The sequence below is a fragment of the Mugil cephalus genome, chromosome 6 (assembly GCF_022458985.1).
Source record: "Mugil cephalus isolate CIBA_MC_2020 chromosome 6, CIBA_Mcephalus_1.1, whole genome shotgun sequence".
NCBI classification, from domain to species: domain Eukaryota; kingdom Metazoa; phylum Chordata; class Actinopteri; order Mugiliformes; family Mugilidae; genus Mugil; species Mugil cephalus.
The window spans coordinates 15,496,022-15,517,037 of NC_061775.1; the positions used below are offsets into that span (position 1 = coordinate 15,496,022).

Consider the following 21,016-nt stretch of genomic DNA (forward strand, 5'->3'; position numbering starts at 1 on the left):
CATCCCCACAAGGACATTTTTACTACTTGTGTGACTGAAAGTTTTAATATGTATTTATTATTCATACATCAATGGATCTAGGAACTTGGTAGGAAAGTTAGTCAGTGGAATAAAAATGGATTCACCTTTCTCCCGAGGGTTGCACAAGAAAACACGTCAGCCGCTCCCTTTCAGTTTCACACGAAAATATATTTAAATTTTTAATGGGAGGACATTAAATTCTAGTCACTAAGATTTAGTCCCTGTTGTTTTTTGAGGTTGATCCAGGGCTGTTCTTTCCCTCAGGTCCAGAGATCACAGACGAGCTGGTGAAGGTGCTACGTAAGCGCCTGGACGAGACCACCTTGGACATCATCACCGTCATGCTTGTCAGGAACTGCAAGCTGACGCCTGCCGATGTGGAGGTAAGCTGCTTTCTTTGTAGTGCAGCCAGAAAACTGATGTACTCTTTTGGATAAGGAGTCTTCACCGAATGTCGTCTGGTCAGTTCATCCAGCCGACTGGATCTCCAGCCTCCGAGGTGATGACCTTCAGACTCCCTCAGTACTGTCTTCCCTGGCTGTCCGCTGTGGCTCACTACCTCAGGCAGAACCTCCTCATCTTCCTGCATGTACCAAAGTACACGGACAGCAACACAGCACACCACTTCAAGGTACAGTCCAGACGTAGTGAATAGACCTCAGTTCCATTAATTAAAGTATTAAAGACTCCATTAAAGTCTTGCATTTCTGCAAACTTTGCTTGAGAGATGCACCCACCTTTCACAGACATGTGCTATTAACACCGTGAAATCATTTGAGAAATTAAGTACCAGGCAATCCCAATGTTACAAGAAAGAAGAACAGTATGCTCCGTGGTTTCTGTTACACACCGTGAATCCTGCTACTGTGAATATTTGCAAATTCTTTTGAGCTGTAAAAAGTGATTTTGCATCCGGCGTTGGTGCCAGTGAAGCAGCCATCATTATTTGTGTTTTTCCTGCCATGACATGTCAAAGTGTCTAACTGTGAAACAACTCCATTGTAGTTTGGGCAGTTGTCTCATTTGCTAGAACAATATACTTACCAGATGAAATGTTACGATCTGGGAACATGGTGACATGCTACAATTAAGTCTGATGGCGGGGGAAAAAAAGCAGTCTGAAGGTTTTAATATGCATTGGACAGTTTGGGTCACAGTTTTATCAGTACTCTCCATATTTTGCTCCGGATGAGTTGGACTGAAGTGGAGGCTCAGGTCTCTAGCCCATTATTAGCCTAGCTCCAGCCCCTGTTATTACTGCTAACTAAACATACAAAATATAAGTTTGATTTTATTCACAATAAATGCTTAACATATTTAGTTCACTCTGTAATTGTTTAAAACTGAAATGATTATGCTGATTATACTTCATGGTGTCATAGTGTCCCATGAGGCACTAGGTTAGCATGAAGACTAAAAACAGGGAGCCAACTACACTGGCTCCTGCGCAAAATTCTAATTTTACGGCCGAACTTCCAAAGCACACTTGGAAAGAAATGATGTTCTACAATGCTACAATGCTTCTAGTCTATCCAGTCCTGGAGTATTAGTTCAACAGCTTAATTAAACAGCTCTCTAATCACTCACCATGAGATGATTTGTGACAGCTGTGACTCGTCCTAGAAAGTGTTTCTGCTTGCTCATTTTCTTAGCAGTTGCGTAATCAAATTGTGACTAATTAAACATCAAAGTAAATAGTCAGGTTGACCTTTCTAGATCCCCCAACAACTTAAAAAAAAACAAAAAAAAACTGATGAGATAAGTCTGCTGCTTGCGAACCAAAAATGTCTCGCCGCACTGATTGATGACAGTTTGACGTATGCAGGTGCACTACAAACAGCTGTTATAGGGATCTGGATTAAAAATTAATAAATCCTAGATATGGGAGTCTCCCGGCTCTGCACAATTGAGGCAGAGACCAAAATCATTTTGACAACACTCATTGCGATGTCTGAAATAAATGCTGACTGGTGCGCTTCGAGCATCCAGGAACTGATTTGCTTTCCTGTTCTGTCTGCAGCACTACTTTCACTTGAGCAGTGACTTTCCTGACGGCGACATCTACCTCTACAATAAGCCTGGAGGCCAGGGGACAGGAGGCAAAGGTAATCACAGCCCCTCCCAGTGCAGCACACGTGTCAATACCCAACTATAACCTCACCCAGGTGGACAGTACTGCATGTGTGAAAGAGAAACGGAATAAACCGGAGTACTTTTTGTTCTGTTGGCTAACATTGCTTGTCCTGGCTGTCTGTACAGATACAGGAGTGTGTCTAGAGGTTGCTACTACCATTGTGTTTGCTGCACTTGTTCTTTTGCCCAGTCACTATTGGGAGAACTGCTGGTACAGCCAGAAAGATCCTGGAACTGGCATTCAGTTTCTTCAGTTTCCCGTGACAGATTCCGTGTTAGCTTATGCTGAGCGGTTGCACTGGAAAATGACTAGCAGGAAAATGAGCGGCTGGAAATGACGCCCTGCAAAGTGTTTTTCCCTCGTGTTTGGCATTAATGTTTAACTTGACTACGTGTTTCTTTTCGTGGGACTAAACTTTTAGATCCTTATTCTACTTCACAATTCCAAGGTTTCCAGCACAGCGTTAAAACTGTGGCAGACAGCAAGGGGCTGAAATATCTGAATCTGGAATATTTTACGTTTCGAACAATGTTGTGCTTGCCTTGTTTTTCTTATTGCTCCCGAAAGCGTCTCTCCCTCCCTTCCCCCAAAGCCAGTGTTGCCAGATGAACCATAATTTATAAACTATCATATTTATACGTTAATTATTTCATTCAAATGGACAATCCTTTGTGTTTGTTCCTTAGCTTATTGCAGTTACATATACATAGAATAGCTTTGATAAATTTTCTAAATGCACTGTCCTAGTGTGTGAAGTTGTTGTAGTACATGATGATAGTTGATAGTTTGGGTCAAGATATGATGATTTTAAAGTGACACACGTCTTCATTTACCATCTGGCAACACAGTCGCTCAGCTGCTCTGTTCTGAATTTAACCTGATGCATTAGAATTTTTTTTTAAGAATAATTTGAAACCCAGAGGAAACGACTCCAGACGTAACGTTGACTAGCAAAACTAGCAGTTAGATTTAAAAGTAAGCTCTTTACTATAAATTTGTTTTATTTGCTGATACTTTATTTAATCGTACATACATTTGTCCAAAGAATGCCACATCTCAAAAGCCTAATGTTTACTATTCCTCTAGATGAACTGCACAGACTGACGCTGTTTGTAGCTAAATCCAACATCAGCGTTATTACTGTAATTTAAAGAAACAAAAAAGCATGCTCCTTATTTTATGTGCAGACATTTCATATACTGTATTAATTGTTTTTAATAGTTGGGAGCATCATAATCAGGGGTTTTTGTTAAGACATTAGGATCCTGTCTAACGAAATCTTGTGGGAGACACTGCAATTCGGACATTAGCCAAGTCCTTATTGCTTACTGTGAGGAAATAATGTAATAACTTGAGCTCGGTTGTGGGGCTTTATGCTGGCTCTTTTCTTCTATTGTTAAGCTGCTGTTTTGAAATCACACTGATATTATACAATACGCTGACAGTCTCCTTTTCCTATTTATACTGTACTTCCCCCATTAAATCGAGGAGCCATTTTTCCTCTGCCCGTCTGGCATAACAGGGACTACACTCCCTTTTCACACGCTGCTAATTTCTCTGAACATCAGCACAATTATTTTCCTGAGGTAGCTCACTCTTTCTCCTCTAGACTGTGCACCTGGAACTGTGCAGCAAACCTCGCGCTTAGGCTTCCATCAGCTGGCCTTACCCCCTTGCGATGCCTTTTATTTTTCGCTTTTAAATGCTTTTTGCATTTAGAAGAGTGCCAACCTAATTTGCCCTTTTACTAAAGATGGCCAGCCTGTTGCAGGAAACCTTCCCAGCTGTCTCATTCATTATATGTGGTCCGTTGGGAGGGGCACAAACAAAACCTCAGCCCAGAGATTCCATATAGCAGGCTGCTGCCCTGCGTTTCCAGCTGTACAATGTGGTTGTTTACTCATTGTGGGATTTCACCCCTTGTGTGGAAATTGCTTTGTTTGTTGTTGGCAGAGCCTCGTCTTATTTGGGTGACTTTATTCAAATGAAGAAGTCCAACTTTCCATGTGTTTTTTCTTGCACTCATTTCCATGTCACGTGTCATATATATGGCGACTGTGTTAAATTTGTTGTTGATTGACGCTGTGGTTGTACTGAACCAATCACACGTGTCCAGCAAAAATAAAATAAGACAAAGATCAACAGCAGATCCCTTACCAATCTGTGTCTGGAAGTCAAAACGGTCATTTAAGCGTACATTTGTTCTCTCTTTGAAATGACTTCCCTGCACCCCATCAAATTCTAAACATTAACCCTAACCCTAACCCTGTTAGACCTGCCATCAAACTACTTTTTAATTGCTGTGCAGGGAAGCTCAGACTCTGACTCATTAGTTAAGGCCGCCGTGGAGCAAGATGCTTAGATGAGGATACTACCTGATCCCTGCTCGGTGTGGGGAATTACTCAGTGTCAGACAGCTTGACGTAGTGTTGTGGCTAACGGTGTCAAGACTCCCACCTGTGTTTCCTGTTCGCTAATTAATGATGTTTGTTTTTGGTAATGACTAAGCTGATTTCTAATTAAGCTATGTTGTAGGAACACCCTGTAAACTCTGAATTTATTTGAGCTTAGAGAAACCGTCTTCATTCAGGTAAAGAACTTGAAAAAACGATGGATTGTGAAGCTCCAAGAAAAGCACCGCCGACCCAAAAATCTTCTTCTGTGGTGGGAGGCTTTAAGTTATTACCATTCTTGGGCAAAAATAATGGGAAACACCATAGGAATGTCATCTCCTGTGGGTAACCGGTGGGAGTAGGAGATGAAGACATCTGGAATACTCACAAAAAAAAAAATGCATGCAGCCTGGAAAATCATATCCCCTGGTAGGTTCTGATCCTGGTATGATGGAACAGTGCCTCCTAACTCCCGTCACTTCTTGGAGTTTGTTAACTTGGATTAGTAAAAGACAATAAAAGAAATGATACTGGTTCATCCCTAATGACGTTCTCTGGGTCTCCGGGTCTCTTTTGGCCCAGGTACCATGTCGGAGCTGGTTCAGCAACTCTTCCCGCCTTCTCACTTTAAAGGTACCACCACATGTCATCTTCTGCCCGCTCTGGAAACCTTTCACGCCCATCGTGTTGACAGATGCCCTTGCTGCTAGCCCCCCTTTGTGCTCTGCTGCTGGCCTGTTTTCTCTTCACGCCATTCGCTCCTTTGGTTTAAGGCTTCCCCCTGGCACCCAGTGTAATTGTATTATCACTATTAATATTATGAAGCTTCATCTTTGAGTTGCCTTGAGTTTTGGCATGGACGTCCAAGGCGCATGACGTGTGACGCTACTGGTGTTTGAGCCCAGGTTTCTTTGCTGTTCAGCTTATTTATATCTGCTTCACAGAGCAAAACACAACTGCAATAAATATTTTAAATGGACTGGAAGTAAGAATACCTTTCAACTAATTACGCAGAAATATTTTCCGCTGGCCTTTTCATACCACATCTACTTATTCTCTGTAGACTTTCAGCTATGTTGGACAACCCTAGTGCAAGTTTAAATATATTTCAGTTTGTCTTTGACGGGGCAATACTTTAGGATTCTTAATGTAGGTTTTTTGTCTTTTTTTTTTTTTTTTATTCATTCGTGTTTCATTTATTCCATAAGAGTGGGTCAGATTAATCCCTGATCAATGTCAGTGTTGCACCTTCACCCTCATTCAGCAGGTCGACATGCTCCGCCGTGTTAAGCAGCTGTTAACAAAGGCTACTTGGATGGATTGAACATGCTCACCTGCAAGCACTTTGCACAAAATTGTTCATTTCAAGGATTCAGATTCTCGTCCATGCGGTGGCACCGGCAATTTGTCGGAAGCCGCTCCTGAGCACCTGTGCATTTGTATGTGCCACAGTTTGTACGCACTCCACCATTTCAATATTAGACCACTCAAAAGACCACATCTCAAGCAAATTGGTGTGGTGTTTGTCGTGCAGTTGCTACGAGTTTCTGATCAAGTATTTGATGAAGCGCTTACCGTCAAAATCAGAAAAGTCAGTCCGTGAACGGTTCGACTTGAACTAGTGGCAGACTGAAGGACCTACTTTACTGAGGACAATCTGAATGACTTCTCGCTTGTTGCGGTGGACGCGTCAACCCACAGAAGCCTGCGGCGTATAGGGACGTAAAAACAAGAGGGAACCCAGAAAGTGTAATACTTATGATGTCCTCCACGTGCTCCCGACTAAACTAAACGTACTCACCCGCCATCGCTTTGCTTTCTGTTGTCATCTTTTCAGCATAACACTGCTTCATTTTTGCCGACTATTGCATAGTGATGAAATTACTCAACTTTGGATTTGTTTATTTATTTATTTTATTTTCAAATTCACAGCAGAGGGTACCATACAGGGCTTAGTAGTGTTTCACTTGATTTAGATGCATCCTCACAGCCACGTAAAAGCCTGGCTATGATTCATTTGTCTCAGATACATTAAAAATTACTATAGAATAATGGAAAATTAGGAAAATAATCCAATGAATCTGCATTGCGGTTAGGTGGAAATTGAACCTAGTTTAGCTACTTCTGACTAAGGGAACAGAATGATGTCCTATTAAATAAAATAGTTATATACTGTGTGCAAGTCTCAGAGTATAATATTTGCCCCAAGCAAGGTAAGGTAATTAAGGACATTTTCTTGTCAAAAGTATTGTAGTACACCTTCCTTCTCAGTGTAAAAAGGATAAGCTGTGGCAGACAAACAATGATCTGTGAACACATGAAGCAGGCTGTGTTTGAAATGGCAAAACTGCGTAGTATTTCTGAAAAGCAGCTGTGACTCCTTTGCCTTTCTTGCATGAAAAGCCAAAGCATGCCAGACACAGTAACGCTGTAGGACACAAGTGGTGCCACAGGCCACAAATTACCACAAACGCCACAAATTACAAGGCAGCGGACACCGTTACAAAACAATAAAGTATGATATTGAGTGGAACAAAAGAGTGTTTACCTTTCAGGTTGTAGGAATGAAAACTTCTGATTAACTGTAAGCTGAGGCTCCGTAGTTTGTCATTTTAACGAATTCCCTGTCATTTCAGGTATTGCGTGCATCGCCCTCTCATTTGTGGACGGCCAGGGTCGGCCCCTTCAGGTTCCAGCTCAGGACTGCGCCGCACTGCAGAGATCAGACAACTGCACCACCCCCCTTCACCCGGAGCATTTCGATGAGCTGACCACCGTCGTTAAAGTGGAGTCTATCGGCGTCAGTTCAGGTAAACACACACACCGAGTAAAATTAAACTGCAATTAATTTGGCCTGCGTTGATGTGTCTGATTCAGGTCCTGGGGGGTGGTCAGGGTTAGAGAGAAAGTCAGACTAATAGGAAATGATGCAAGAAGCAAGTACTCTTAAAAAAAAAAGACTTCATTAGACATTCCTGGTTCTTTAGTATAAAGCTTAATTCCGTGTTGATAATGAACACGCTCAGTTTACTGGTGACACGGGGTCATGAATCAATGGGACCTCGAAGCACCAGTTCTCTTTAAAACTCAAAATTAAGCAAAAATAAAGATCCAAAAATGTCCGGTAATTAAGGGTAGCCTATGTGCTTTTCACCCCGTCTCTTAATATTCCCTTGAACATCTATTCACGAATTAAACGTCATTAAACTCGAGCAGAAAAAAACAGCGAGTTACTAAGGTGATCTCTTTTAGCTTTTTAATTACAGCCGTCTTTCCACTATCAATTAAAACAGAAACCAGCAAATCCAGAAAACAAAGATTGGCTCAGGGACACGGGAGAAAAGAAAAAAAAAAACTAGTTTAGTGAAGAACGTTTGCTTGTTTTCCACTTAATGATTTGTATTGCATTTTTTGAAAGCCTCAGAATTAACTACAGGGGGAAATATCCTCATGAGAGACAAAACAAAAGGCAGACTTGTTCTGTTAACTTGCGTCGCTTTGAAATTGCCAGACACACCGATCTTCTATATAAAGTATTCTTAGAGCAACCTTCAGCGATGTAAAACTGTGGTTCAAACTGAAGCTCTGACGTATGCACACTGCTAGTCATTCATTTGGACAAAGAAATCTTCACACAACACCAGGTTTGTTAACACGATGATATTGTAAGAAGGCAGGGGTGTTTTTCAGGTTTTTATGATCAAGGAACTCCAAACTGATGGAGGGATTAGTATAGTAGTAAGTAGTAGTAAGTATGGACCCCCTACCTACTATATGTCTTCTGCCTCCATTTATCCCTTTACTAAAATATGTTGCATTCATGTTAATGTGTATTTAAAGAAATCTAAATTTGTGGGGGAAAATTTAAAAAAATTAAAAAATTACATAAAAATGTGTAATCAACCAAAGATTTTGCGACCCCTCTGCAGTACCTGTGAGGACCCCCTAGGGGTCGCGGACCCTCTGTTGATGACCTAAATAATAAGGAGTTATTTTGTTGTATAAACTCCACACGTTTCAAAATGCATTAACAACAGATGTAAACCTCAAGCTGTGTAATGAGTAACAGTCTGCCTATTAAATTGAAAATCCAAACATTAACCGTCCCTAAAACTGAACGATTAAATCTTCCCAATTACAACTCTGTAAAATGGAAAGAGTGTCGTGGAATCTAAATTTGACACTGCAAGAAAAGGCCGTAAATCAAAACTTAATCTCGGTTTTGGGGCTTATTGAATTGATTGTTTATAATGTATTAGTCACACTGTTGTTGGTGTAATAGGAAACACCAACAAATAGCTGATTTAAGGGGCATTAAGCGATAGTGTTCCTCAACAAAGGGTTTAATTTTAAGTTTAATTTAGAATCGTGCGCTGAAAATCATAATTCATGTGTCACTCAGTTGGTAATTCTGTATTGATTTGACCGTAATTTAATTAAATGTTGCTTAAAATGTTAAGCAGGAATGTCGTGGGACTTTGGCGAAACATTGTCTCTTTATGCCGGCGATAATCTAGTTTATGAACAGGGCGGCAGAGGACAGGGAGACAAAGTTTGGATTCGGGACGTGTCACAGTAAATGACAGCAATAATCACTCATAACATCCTGGTCCTCACTTATCGCAAACATAAATATTCATTTCCATCATCCCTCCAGAGATGAGCGGCAGTCGCTTTTTATCGCCCCCTTGTACATGCGGAGTGGAAGTGGTCTGCATGAGAGGGGAATGGAGACAATGGCTTGTACTTGTCTGTGCTAAGAAATTTAGTGTGTGTATTCCCATGCGCTGCTTAAAACACAAATCCATTATAGTCAGAATAATCATGAACCTCGTCAAAGGAATGACGTCCCGGTGGAGGTGATTAATGGCATCTTAACACTGCTGTGACCCAATATTAAGAACACATTCCTCGTAAACCCTGCTGCTTCTTTTAAAGCGTCCTCGTTCTACCCGAATACATTCTTTATACCCCGATCAGCCACAGCATTAAAACCACTGACAGGAGGAGTGAGTAATTGTCCATCTTGTGAAAATCCAATGTTCTGCTGGTGAACTTTTGGACCTGACATTCATGTGGATGTTACTTAGGCATGTACCACCCACCTTAGACCAGACCAGGTACCCCCACCCTCGATTTGGCCTCCAAATTCACTAGATCCCAAACTGATCAAGTATCTCTAGGATGATCTCTAGGATAAGACCCAAACAGGCGGATTATGTTTCTGCGTTAAGTTGACGCAAATGCTACAGCTACACTACGCAGACCCCTACGCAGAGCCTACGCAGACCCTAATGTCGTAACTGATGAGGCTTTCAACCTGAAAATAGCACAGGAATTTCTGACCTGGATAAATCCTAGGTGGGCGCTAATGGGCTTCTAGACTGCGCTTCGAGGAAGTTCACATCGGGATTCCTGAATTGGTGGGATTTCCCGAGCATGACGTAGGTGCTACTTCACCTATGCACTTCCATGAAATATCGCGTAGCTACACATTTGATTTTCAGAGATCGGTCTCGGGGAGAACAGCAGGAAGACTGACCTTCAAAACAGACCAAAACTTTGCTCTGTTTTGAGATCTGATTGAGCAGCTCTCGCAGCCCCGGAGCTTCCACAATGGCAACCTGACAAGCTGCACAGTGACAAAATCAGAACCTGACAGGCAGGTACAGCAACGCCATCGGGTAATTTAGTCGGACAATGTGGGACCTGTTTCACAGTGCAGGCGAGCCGAGCCGCTAAATTCCCAGGTCGCTTGTTATCTGACTGGGGAAGAAATGCGGCGACCACCCTTTCACACTGACGAAAAGACCCGCGACGACCCGGGGGAGTATGAAAGGAGCTTAACGTGCAAGAGCTGTGATTGGTCCACTTAGTCGTTGCGTATTTCTACTTTAGCATGTCTGGCTGCTTCTCTGTCTCCACCTTTATCAAATTGATTGTTTTGTAACAATACAAATGAAACACATCAAGGAAAGATCAAAGTCAGGACTTTCTGTCGCCATTGTTGAAATTGAAGCAGGAAGTACAAACAAAAATGAACTCGATCAGTCCTGCAGTATTCTAACTTACGCCTAAAGGCCCCCACGAACAACATTGTGTTGCCAGACAATGCAGGACACTCTCAGAGGGCCCAAGTCCATTCTCTGAGACCTACACAGTATTAGGATGATATTGTTGTGACTGATCGGTGTAGAGAGATGGATCAGTATTTTTTGACCATCGTCAATTTCATTTCATTTAAATGTCAGACAGTCAAGTTGTCCTCTTGTCCTCTTACAGAGCCACAGTTGTACGTGCGCTTTGACATCTGGGAACAAGGCAACGTCAGCCCCTTGCAGCTGAGCGACAAACTACAGGGGGCGCTGCGCCACGCGCTTTGCGACGTCGTCATGGAGCTGAGAGTCTTGCCAAATCCCCTTTGTCTGGGCATCCTCTGCCCAGCAACCAAAGCTCAGAAGGAGGAGGCTAAAGGTGAGTTCATCATAAAGTGGTTATTTATACTGTACCTACCGTCGAGCAGCCAATAAAAGCAACGCACACACACACACACAGGGGAAGAGAGGGCCGTCTGCTGCCTGCAGTTTCATGGCGGCTGTTAAACAACCGCCATTTATCAGAAAATAAAAAAGAAAATCCAAATGTCACTGACAGCCTGTTTCTGATTGTGTGTGTGTGTGTGTTGCTTTACCTGCAGTGCTGCCATAGTGATGCATCTCTTCCACTGGTGCCAAACATTTGAGTCTTTTCTGTGTCCTGATTACAGGCTGCATTCGCTGTCTGTCTTTTGGTTTTTGAAATGCTTTTTTTTCCTCAAGTAAACCAAATCAGGATTCATCCCAGACTGCGAGAGATGGAACGCTGCTGTAAAATAGTTTCATAAGCGTGTAATTACATGCAGTCTTTCTACTGCGGATCAGTGTAATGCTTGAAAAATCAATTAAACACACTCGATGAATATTTCACTTAAACAGTACGTTCTTTGGTTTATTGCCGTTTTGCGACTTAGTGAGGCTTCACTTGTCAGAATTACTTTTCACTAAAAATGTACAATATCTTTTGTTGCGTATGCTGCAGGAGTAGTATATTTATCTATAATCTTGGGTAGTCTGAGTTACAGCGTGAACAGACATTAAGCTGTAATAAAACAGAACACCCTGTCCTATATTAAACCCGTAAGTTTTGGAAAACCTTTTCCTGTTCTCGCTGCAGATACCAGATGATGAATAGACTGCTTGGTGTCTAAACTTTAAACATCTTAGTAATAACCTGAAAAATATATCACTTCCAACCTCTCATTAAATGAAGGTAATTATGAGATTTTTCGAAGCCTCTAAACTATAAATCTTTTTTTTTTTTTTTTAGCACCCAAAACTGTAAACTGCCAGTTTTCATGTTTCATTAAATTCAGTTGGTAGGAAACTCAGACTGACTGTATATGTATGAGTATTGATCCAGACAAAAAAAAAAAAAATCTATCTTTTGGATTTCATGAATTTACATCTTTCAAGGGAATTTGAAGAAAAAAAAAGTCTTACAAGAAGTTAATCAGGTCTTAAATGCCATTTAAATGTGTGCACAAGTGGTAATTACGTTTGCATTAACTTAAATCAGACTTTGTTAACGGAACTCGTTGTGTGATTATTAAGTGGTGAGGGGGGGGACTTCGTGAAATCTGACGCCGGCAAAGAGAGCAGCGAGTTGGATTATGTGAAACTTGAGGAGGACACGATACAGCAGAGCCACCTCAGGAACCCCGTGTGTGTCCTGCAGCCAAACCTTATTGATTAAGGCTATTTGTAGTGCTGCCCCTGAAGTAGCCACAGGAATATGTCCATGCTGCACAAAACTGCAGCCAACTATAGTGCATATTGAAAATGTATCAGATATAGTTATACACCCCTTCCCCCCAGACTCACTTCCTGTTTCACCAATTATTTTGGCCAGATTTACACTCTGCAGCTATGATGAAGGCTGCAAGGACATAATGTTAGCATGTTTGCACGATGTAGCCACATGGTCTGAAAAGTGAAGCGAATGTGGCTTAACGAGCAATACTAGGGATGGTGCTGGATCCAAAACTATTTATAAAATATGTAAATAAAGATGAACAATAGAATGACACCTCAAAATTGAAGTCAAAGCAAGTAGAGCTCCCCCTGGTGACTGGCTGCAGTATAGGTCATAAGCTCCACCTCCTCCATGTTAGTGGGTGGGACTTAGACCAAACTAGAACACTACAATGCAGTCTTCTGTTCATGGTTTGTGTCATTTTAGGTAGTTCATGCACAAGTTAATGGTTAATGGTTAAGTTTTGTAGTTAGTTAGTAGTTATTTAACACTATAGAAACAGACTGTGACGTAATGGTGAATACTAGTTGCTATGTTTTTTTTATTTTTGTTTTTTTATCATTGCTAATTTGACTTCACTCTCAGACCGTACTGATTAGACTCAAGATGACCCTGCCTGTATCCCCAATTAACAATTAAAAAGTACAAAATAAAGTACTCTGTCATTTTAGATAGTGACTATAATGCTAATCCATGGTAATTTTTTTTGTTTGTTTGTTTTGTTTTTTTTTTTGTTTTTTTTTTACTTTCTGGGATGTGAACTCATGGTAAACAGGTTACCATGACAACCACTATGTGAAGAGATCCCGTAGGAGCATGAAAATAGGAATAAATAAACAAATTAATAAGTACAGTTAATAATCAAACATTTCTTTATAACTGCTGGAGGTAGAGCAGAGCGTAGTATTAATCAAGTCTGGTCAGTGGGGGCGGGTCATCACTGTGATATAGTTTCTGGTTTAGTTTGCTCAAAAAACTGAACAAATAAACAAAAAAATATATAAAAAGTAATTAGTAACGGAAGCTGAGCTCAATAATTTCCAAATGTGTCTGTGGCTGCTTGATTATGTTACATTTTCAGTTCACTTCCATATAAACACTTGGCTGTAAAATGTGTGTTCAGGACTGCTGAATCCTGTGCCTGAGGTGAAAGAAGTGAAGGAGAGCCCAAGGCAGCGCAGTGGCTCTCGGGTCTTCAAATCCAGCCCGTCGCCCATCACCTTAATCCAAACTGTAGGGGGCACCCCTGTGACAGGAACCAGCACGCCTGAGTCCACCACACCCACTGGCAAGAGCACCCGCAGGAGCTTCTGGGACATACTGGTCAGTGCTTCCAAGACTTGAAAGCTTTTATTGTGAAAATCTGCTGTGTGTAATTACTGCCTTATCATTTTTTAGATACAAAAGATACCTAAAACTAAAACCAACTGCTGGAGATTTAATAAATTCAGTTTGTTCTTCAATAATAGGTTAATAGCTAATTGTTTATTAGTCAACACAGACTTTAGAATAAATGTAGAATAAGTGTGATCCTCCGTCCCTCCGTCAGAGCAAGCCAGACTCAACGGAGCTCGGGACGCCCAAGACAACCGACGACATTGTGCAAGAAAGAGGAGAGGAGGGCCGAGCAGCACGAAGGAGGCACAAGACGGAGAATGTAAAGCAGCAGTGGAGCCAGGAGAAGGCCACAGCCGTGGAGCTGGAGCAGGTCCAGAGGTGGGGTAGAGATGAAAACTTCAGTTGGTTCTTGAAGCCGAACACGAAGCCGTGACAGTCTGTGTTTTTTTTTTTTAAACAACAAAAAGGTTCATGAATAAAATCTGTACATATTCTGTCAGCTCTGAAAAATTCACTTCCTGCATCTAAACAGTTGTGAATATACCAATCAGCCACATTATTATGACCACAACACCCTCAGAAGGCCCATGTGCGTTCAAGGACACAAGGGAGAGCTACACAATATTAAGAAGGTGGTCATAATGTTGTGCCTGATCGGGGTAGTTCTCATGGTGATCACAGTACCAGTCGCACCACTGCAGCTAGAAATCTCAACACCTGACAAACACATCACCGTTACTGACAGACACGCAACACAACCGGCTTTAAAAACCACCACAGCTCTGGCTTTATACTCCCGTGAGATAAAATGTCTTCTAATGCAACACTGGTGTTTTGTGGTTGCTCAGGAGGCAGGCGTCTCAGTTGGAGGAAGGAGATTCAGGCACCCTTCACCCCGTCTACCAGGATACCAGCGAGCCATGGATAACTTTCATGGCCAAACTTGGTAAGTTTCTCCCTGCGTTTCTGTCACCTTGAGAGATAAGTGTGAATTCTAACGTAGCTGGTTGTCCCACCCTACATTATGGACGTACCTCTTACTTCCCGTATCTCTGTTTGTTCCCTTGTAACTGGGCCGCTCGCGAACAGGCTGTCCCTCCATTCAGCAGTGCGTAGTGGAAATTGCTTCACACTTCTTGCTGCCTTCCATCTTGGCAGAGATTGTCAATTTGGTCAGTTCGCTGGCCAGCGATACTTCAGTGAAGGCATTCGTGAAGACCCGGTGAGTTGTTCATTCTGCCTTTGAATCAGCTTGTTATTTTTCTCCATTATGAACCATCACTTTTCAGAATCTCAACGGCGCATTACGCATTCAGAATCGCAAGCGTTTATCTCGCTGAGAATTACAGCAATTTCAGTGGCTGCGGCTTAATGATTTGAAAAGTACTTTTTCTTGTTGTGAAGATTTCAGGTGTTTTTAACCTGACATTTCTCTGCTTACACAATCACATTCCTGAGGCTCACACACAGACTCCGACTCGGGCGCTTCAGCTCCAGCTGAAATGTTGATTGTCACTTCAATTCAAATTACATTTCAACAGCTCTCGATGCTGATTCTTCTTTCAGCACTTATTCATCAAATGAAATTTCAGCTGCATTCAGCCACCTGACTCTTCAAACAGTTTGTACGCCCCCACTGAAATTTGAACAGTTTTAAATGGAGAAAAACTTCAAATTACAATTTGTATTTTTTTTTTTTTTTTTTTTCCATATCACACAGTGAAGACCTGCTGGGAACAAATGAATTTCACAATATTCTCACTTCTGACTCTTGGTGTGACAATTCTTAATTAATGAATGAAACACTGTAAAAAAAAAAAAAAAAGGCAATCTTTAGTTTTTCTCTTTGCACCGAGTAGCTCTTCACGCAGTTGCTGCAGATTTGTCGGCTGCACATCTATGATGCGAATCTCCCGTTCCACCACATCCTAAAGGTTCCTCTATTGGATTGAGATCTGGTGACTGTGGAGGGCATTGGAGCACAGTGAACTCATTGTCATGTTCAAGAAACCAGTTTGAGATGATATGAGCTTTGTGACATGGTGCATTATTCTGCTGGAAGTAGCCGTCAGAAGATGGGTACACTGTGGTCATAAGTGTATATGTAATCCTGAGGGTTAAGGTGACCAAGTACACAAGTGACCACCTTGTTGGAAGCCACTGAGGGATTAGGTGGTAGTTCCTTCTTGCTGGTGTCCAGTCCTCCACATACCCTCAATGCAGCCATCACAGTTGGTCTCTGTGATGTTATCGAAATGAGACATTTCACACAGAAAGAAATTTGAACCTTACCAAGCAGTAGCTTGAGTACTAAAGTACTCTTACCCTTGTACATCTTGCTGTCTTTCTCTGTGTCCTAAACCTTTTTTTCGTTTTGAAGCTGCCCCCGGTCGGGAGACAGATTCGTACCGTTCCCTATTGTCCAGAACCTCAGCCAACCTCCAGACTCCAAGCGGAGCTTCATTCTGATTGGCCGCAACTTCCATCAGTGGCACTGCAGCACAGAGCAAGGTAACGGCTAAACCTGCTGTTCACGGCAGACTCTTACTTGCATATCGCAAGTATGCACGATGCAACTCATTGAATGGTCATCAATCAACAAAGCAGCATTATTAGTATGTCCAGTTTTGTACTTGCACGTAGAGTGCAATGGAACAGAAACGGTCGTATGTTTTTAGTGTCCACTGTATTCACTGAATTCTGCTAAAAATTAAGAACAAATATCCATGAAATCATGAAGTAAATCAAACCAACGAAATAGAGAAGTAAATACGAGGCCATTTGAAAGTGGGAAAAAAAAAGTGAAGGATGAAGGAAATGAAGGAAAGTCGGCAAATCACCTTTTGAAAACCTTGCACTTGATATAATCACAGTTCTACTACCAGACTATCAAGTGGTTATGGTGGAGTACTGATAGTAATAATATAAAATTAATTCATAGTGCACTTGAAGTCTAAGTGCAACGCAGTTTGAGTTAAAATGGAGATAGTGGTGAACATGAGGCCTTCAGAGAAGCTGCTGCTGATAAATGTTTATGATAAAATACATAGATGCGTGAATGTGCAAAGGCCTGAATAAACCTTTCTCTGCAGCATGTTGCTAACGCTTATTTTAACCTCGTGTAGCGTAGAGAGGAGAAAAAGAAAAGTCCAAGCATGAATGTTTTATGTCGAAGCTTTCAACACGCCCTCCTTGCCACCGCTGCTGCTGCTGCCGCCGCCGCTGCTGCTGCTCTTTGATTCTGTGTTTCTCCGTCCACGCTAGCAGCTGCCTAACATGTCCTGTGTTATTTTGCAAGTGTTTGCTTACTCCGGTTTGTGTCGAGCTGTGTTTCACTGTCCATGCCGCCTTGTCGTTTGTGCCATCTCTGTTTGCCTGCAGAAGACAGTTCAGATGAAGAACACAGCCCAGTGCTAAATAGGTTCACACGTAAGTTTTACCTCTCAGCTTAACAGCAGCCGACGGCATGCTGTACATTTCTGCATTTTCTGTTTACTTTGGTTTCTATAAGTGTGTCTGTTAGTTTAAGAAAATGGTATAAAAGGAGACCAAAGGCAAGTGTAGTGCTTTACATCTTTTCAAATATTGGGCCCTATTTCGTCAATCAAATTGCGAGGCATAAAGATGCATTGAGGGAATAAAAGCAGTCCACTCGACATGAGGACTGTCCTCTGACTACAGCGCACTGTGAGGCATCAATCATGCCTATGAATAACTCTTTGGGCATAAGAGTGATTGACAGTACTGCTATACCTCTGAAGTTGACCAAGGATTTGCCCGACTCCAATGCACAGTACATTCTCTCGTCTTCAGCTGAAAAACTGATGCGTGATTCACGATGTAACTTGATGACAGAATGAAATTATCTTTTGGCTTTTGTCCGCATTCAGGCGAAGCTAATTTCTAAATGAAACAATCTCCCCTCTGAAGCAGTGCAGTTAGATTTGTTGATTTTCATGCGGCAGGGAGATCCTTTGAATGTGTCCGTTTAAGGAGCCTGACGGTTAAAATTTTCCTTTTTCATGCAAAAAAACAAAAAAACAAAAATGTAATTAAATGAACACAGATGGGACTTGGGTCGTCCTGATCTGACTGAAACGTTTGATTATAAAACAGGGCATAGAAAATCCTCTTGACTGCAGCTTTATTTCAGTGTGCAAACGCGCATCTTCTCGAGAAAGAAACTAAATATTTTAATTTTTTGGCTCAATTATACAGTAAGTTAACTTATAACTTTGTAAAAACCTAAACGTATTTAACTATGAAGCCCTGCTGATGTATACCAAATACACCACACGGTAATTTGTAGTCAGATGGATGCCTTTTGTTTTGTTTAAGAGTAAAAACAGACCTTGAAGCTGTAATGCTAATGGACCTGCAGTATCTCTGGCAATAATATTCACCCTTTTCTGCTTCTTTACTGCCAAGATACACTGCTTGGCCAAAAAAATAAATATATAAAAAATTATTTAAAAAAGATAATTATTACATGGGTGATTATCTTTCAGCTGGCAACAACGAGTAGCTTCTCATTGATTAATCAGTCATGTTTAAAGACACATCCCTTGGTCGTGGAAAAGATGCTAGTCTGTTTGAGAAGGGTCAAATCATTGACATGCATCAAGCAGACGAAACGTCTAAGGAGACTGATGTAGAAACTACTAAAATTGAGGTTGTTCTGTGGAACGCAGAAAAAAATGGAAAAACTGGAAGGATATTGGGGAACCATGGCCTTCAAGGAAGAAATCGGGAAAAAAATCCTGATTTATCAGTATCTGAATAGTCTCAATAAATCTACAGCGAATGTGGAGGTGGAAATGAATTGCAAACCAAAATTAAGTTCAAAAGCACGGTCCTGTCTATTAACTGTCATCCTCCTGACAGTCGCTAGGGACATGCCATGACATGTTGCCTGGCTCTGAATCCCATTTCTTTGCTGTTTCACTGAGTTCCTCTGTGTTCTGCGCAGCTCATAAGGGCTTCCAGCGCTTCGAGGCTCTGGAGCAGAGCGATTTGATCGGTCCCGGCCAGGCCGGGGCAGGACTGGCTCCGCGCCAAAGGTTCCTCTTCATCAGCATCCTGGACAAAAAGGTGACTTGACATATGGGAGCGTCTTTCTTCTAAACATCCTTCAGGCTAAACCATGAAACATGAAAAGGTCCTGTTTCTATTGCGCTGTGAATACCTCTCTCACCGCTGAGTTATAGTTGTGTTGATTGCACAAACGCGTCCCACCACCAAGGTCTTTGGACCATTTGATGCTTAGCTCACCACATTAAAATGGTCTCACTTAACTCAAGTGTTATACAACTGTCTATGCCGATGTAAATTTGGAGAAAGATGCAGATGTTTCTGCAGCTCAGAAGTCAGATCTCTTAACACGCAATTAACAGCCAAATGGTCCAATGTAGCAACATTGGCACTTTTATGTACACTGCATCAGCCCTTCTTTAACAAACACTTAGACTAAGACTATCTTGTGGTTTCTAGTGTATGTAGACGTACCTTTTTATAAACAGTGTTTGAGTTACTTTGATATATTACATATAATCTCTCACCATCTCTGTGTGCTTGTCTTACATTTTCCATCATTGTCGTTGTGGGAATGAAGCAGGGAATTGCAAAATAAAATAAAACCAATCGCCCTTTAACAGTGTTACCCTGATTTCTGTAGGCGACTCTCTACAGCTACAACTGGTCCGTGGACCTCGGCGCCTCTCTGAATCGCGAGCTGATCCGCCTTGTTAAGTGGCAGAACGCGAGGGCTCACGTCGTGCACTGCCTGTTCAACCAGAAGATGGGCCTCTTCCATCACTACTGCTTCTCCGATGCACCCATCCACGAAATGGACTCCAAGCAGGTACAGGCGCCGTCGCGGTTGCTAACACGGGGCGTTGTCAGCAAACCAACCGCACGACGGGGATGAACACTGTTGAAAGTGGGAAGATTAGTAGAAACGGCAACCACAAAAAAAAAAAAAAAAAAAAAGCCTGTAGATACAGAGAGGGAGACGCACTACAAAAGCCTTTGCGTGCTGTGTCAGGGTGGACGGTGCACAGCGGTAGTACAGAGGGATTTTCTTTTTAACTAATCCTCACAGCTGTCAGATTCTTCATTAAATTTAGAGTTATGTGGATATCAAAGTGAAGTAGATATTTTTTTTATTTTAAATCATTATTCACAGGTTAGACTCAAAGTTGTAAAAATGCATCTGTATTTGTAGTTGAGCAAAATAATAAATGGGTTTGCTATCATAGATATATATGACATAGATCTACTCTTAGAACACATTATTAATCATTACTATAACGAGTAATATATCTTATAAGTGTAATTTAGTAATTACAGCTTATACAGCTTACTAAACTCTCCTAATGTTAAAATAAGCCATGAGTGGAGCCTGGAGTTAAACTTAACATGGGCTTAAAGCTTAAAGCGCATCATAATGTAATATAACATGGTATTATCACACTGCCTCGACTCACTGGGTAATATTGGCTAAACTAGACTGTGGAAGGTAATTCTAGCTGAAGACTTCTAGTTGCTTACATAAAGTGACCATTGTGAGTTCTTTTTTCTAGTGAGATGCCGGCAGCGTAATAATATAATTCAATTGTATTTATATAGTGACAATAACAATAACTTTCTCAAGACGCTGACAGCGCTACAAAACACGACCTGAAACCTGAAGAGCAAGCCTGAAGTTCACGGTGGTGAGGAAAACTCCCTCTTGTTCCCAAAACATTTCCTACTGGTTGAGAGAGGAATTAATGCAGTAGATTCACTAAGGATGAACTATTTTACTGTGATGATGAGTAAATATTGTGTCGTTCACAATCATTTTTCAGACATTTCCATCTTCACCACGCGTGGACCATGCGTGTTTAGAAGCGCTACACTGAATATGGTCTGGTCTAAAACAGTGACTCGTGGCGCAACTTTCCTTTTTGTTTAATCAAATCCACCGGTATGTCAGTATATTAAAAATTCTCATAATAACGGAAAACATCACTGGTATCGGTTCTTATCAGTTACTGTGGCATGGCAACATATTTATCGCTCTGTCAGCAAGTCCACATACTACAAACCAATCAATAGCAGTCTAAGCTGTGCACCCTTAAATTGTTTACATTGTAGTTGAACCATACTGAAAAATATAAAAACTAGCCAAGGATGATAGTAGTTGATGATAGTTTCAGTGCATGCTGGGACATTAGCTTACTAACTTACTGACTAACTTAGTGCTATATATGACCAGCATCATAGGAAGAAACCATTT

The 21,016-nt window shown here is 41.5% G+C and overlaps 1 protein-coding gene across 7 annotated transcripts in view; it reads left to right on the plus strand.

Moving 5' to 3' along the window:
- szt2 (SZT2 subunit of KICSTOR complex) overlaps nucleotides 1-21,016 on the plus strand; it is an 84,095-nt gene that overhangs the window by 36,262 nt on the left and 26,817 nt on the right. For 6 of the 7 annotated variants that reach the window (XM_047586783.1, XM_047586788.1, XM_047586787.1 and 3 more), the window contains 13 exons: nucleotides 286-404; nucleotides 488-652; nucleotides 2,042-2,126; nucleotides 7,185-7,358; nucleotides 10,831-11,022; nucleotides 13,523-13,722; nucleotides 13,949-14,115; nucleotides 14,586-14,683; nucleotides 14,827-14,959; nucleotides 16,118-16,248; nucleotides 17,119-17,166; nucleotides 18,707-18,828; nucleotides 19,412-19,597. In XM_047586783.1, the coding sequence (XP_047442739.1) occupies nucleotides 286-404; nucleotides 488-652; nucleotides 2,042-2,126; nucleotides 7,185-7,358; nucleotides 10,831-11,022; nucleotides 13,523-13,722; nucleotides 13,949-14,115; nucleotides 14,586-14,683; nucleotides 14,827-14,959; nucleotides 16,118-16,248; nucleotides 17,119-17,166; nucleotides 18,707-18,828; nucleotides 19,412-19,597 (1,820 nt within the window). Of the gene's footprint in view, nucleotides 1-285; nucleotides 405-487; nucleotides 653-2,041; nucleotides 2,127-5,130; nucleotides 5,182-7,184; nucleotides 7,359-10,830; nucleotides 11,023-13,522; nucleotides 13,723-13,948; nucleotides 14,116-14,585; nucleotides 14,684-14,826; nucleotides 14,960-16,117; nucleotides 16,249-17,118; nucleotides 17,167-18,706; nucleotides 18,829-19,411; nucleotides 19,598-21,016 lie in introns of all 7 variants that reach the window. The other variant, XM_047586781.1, reaches the window with a different exon arrangement.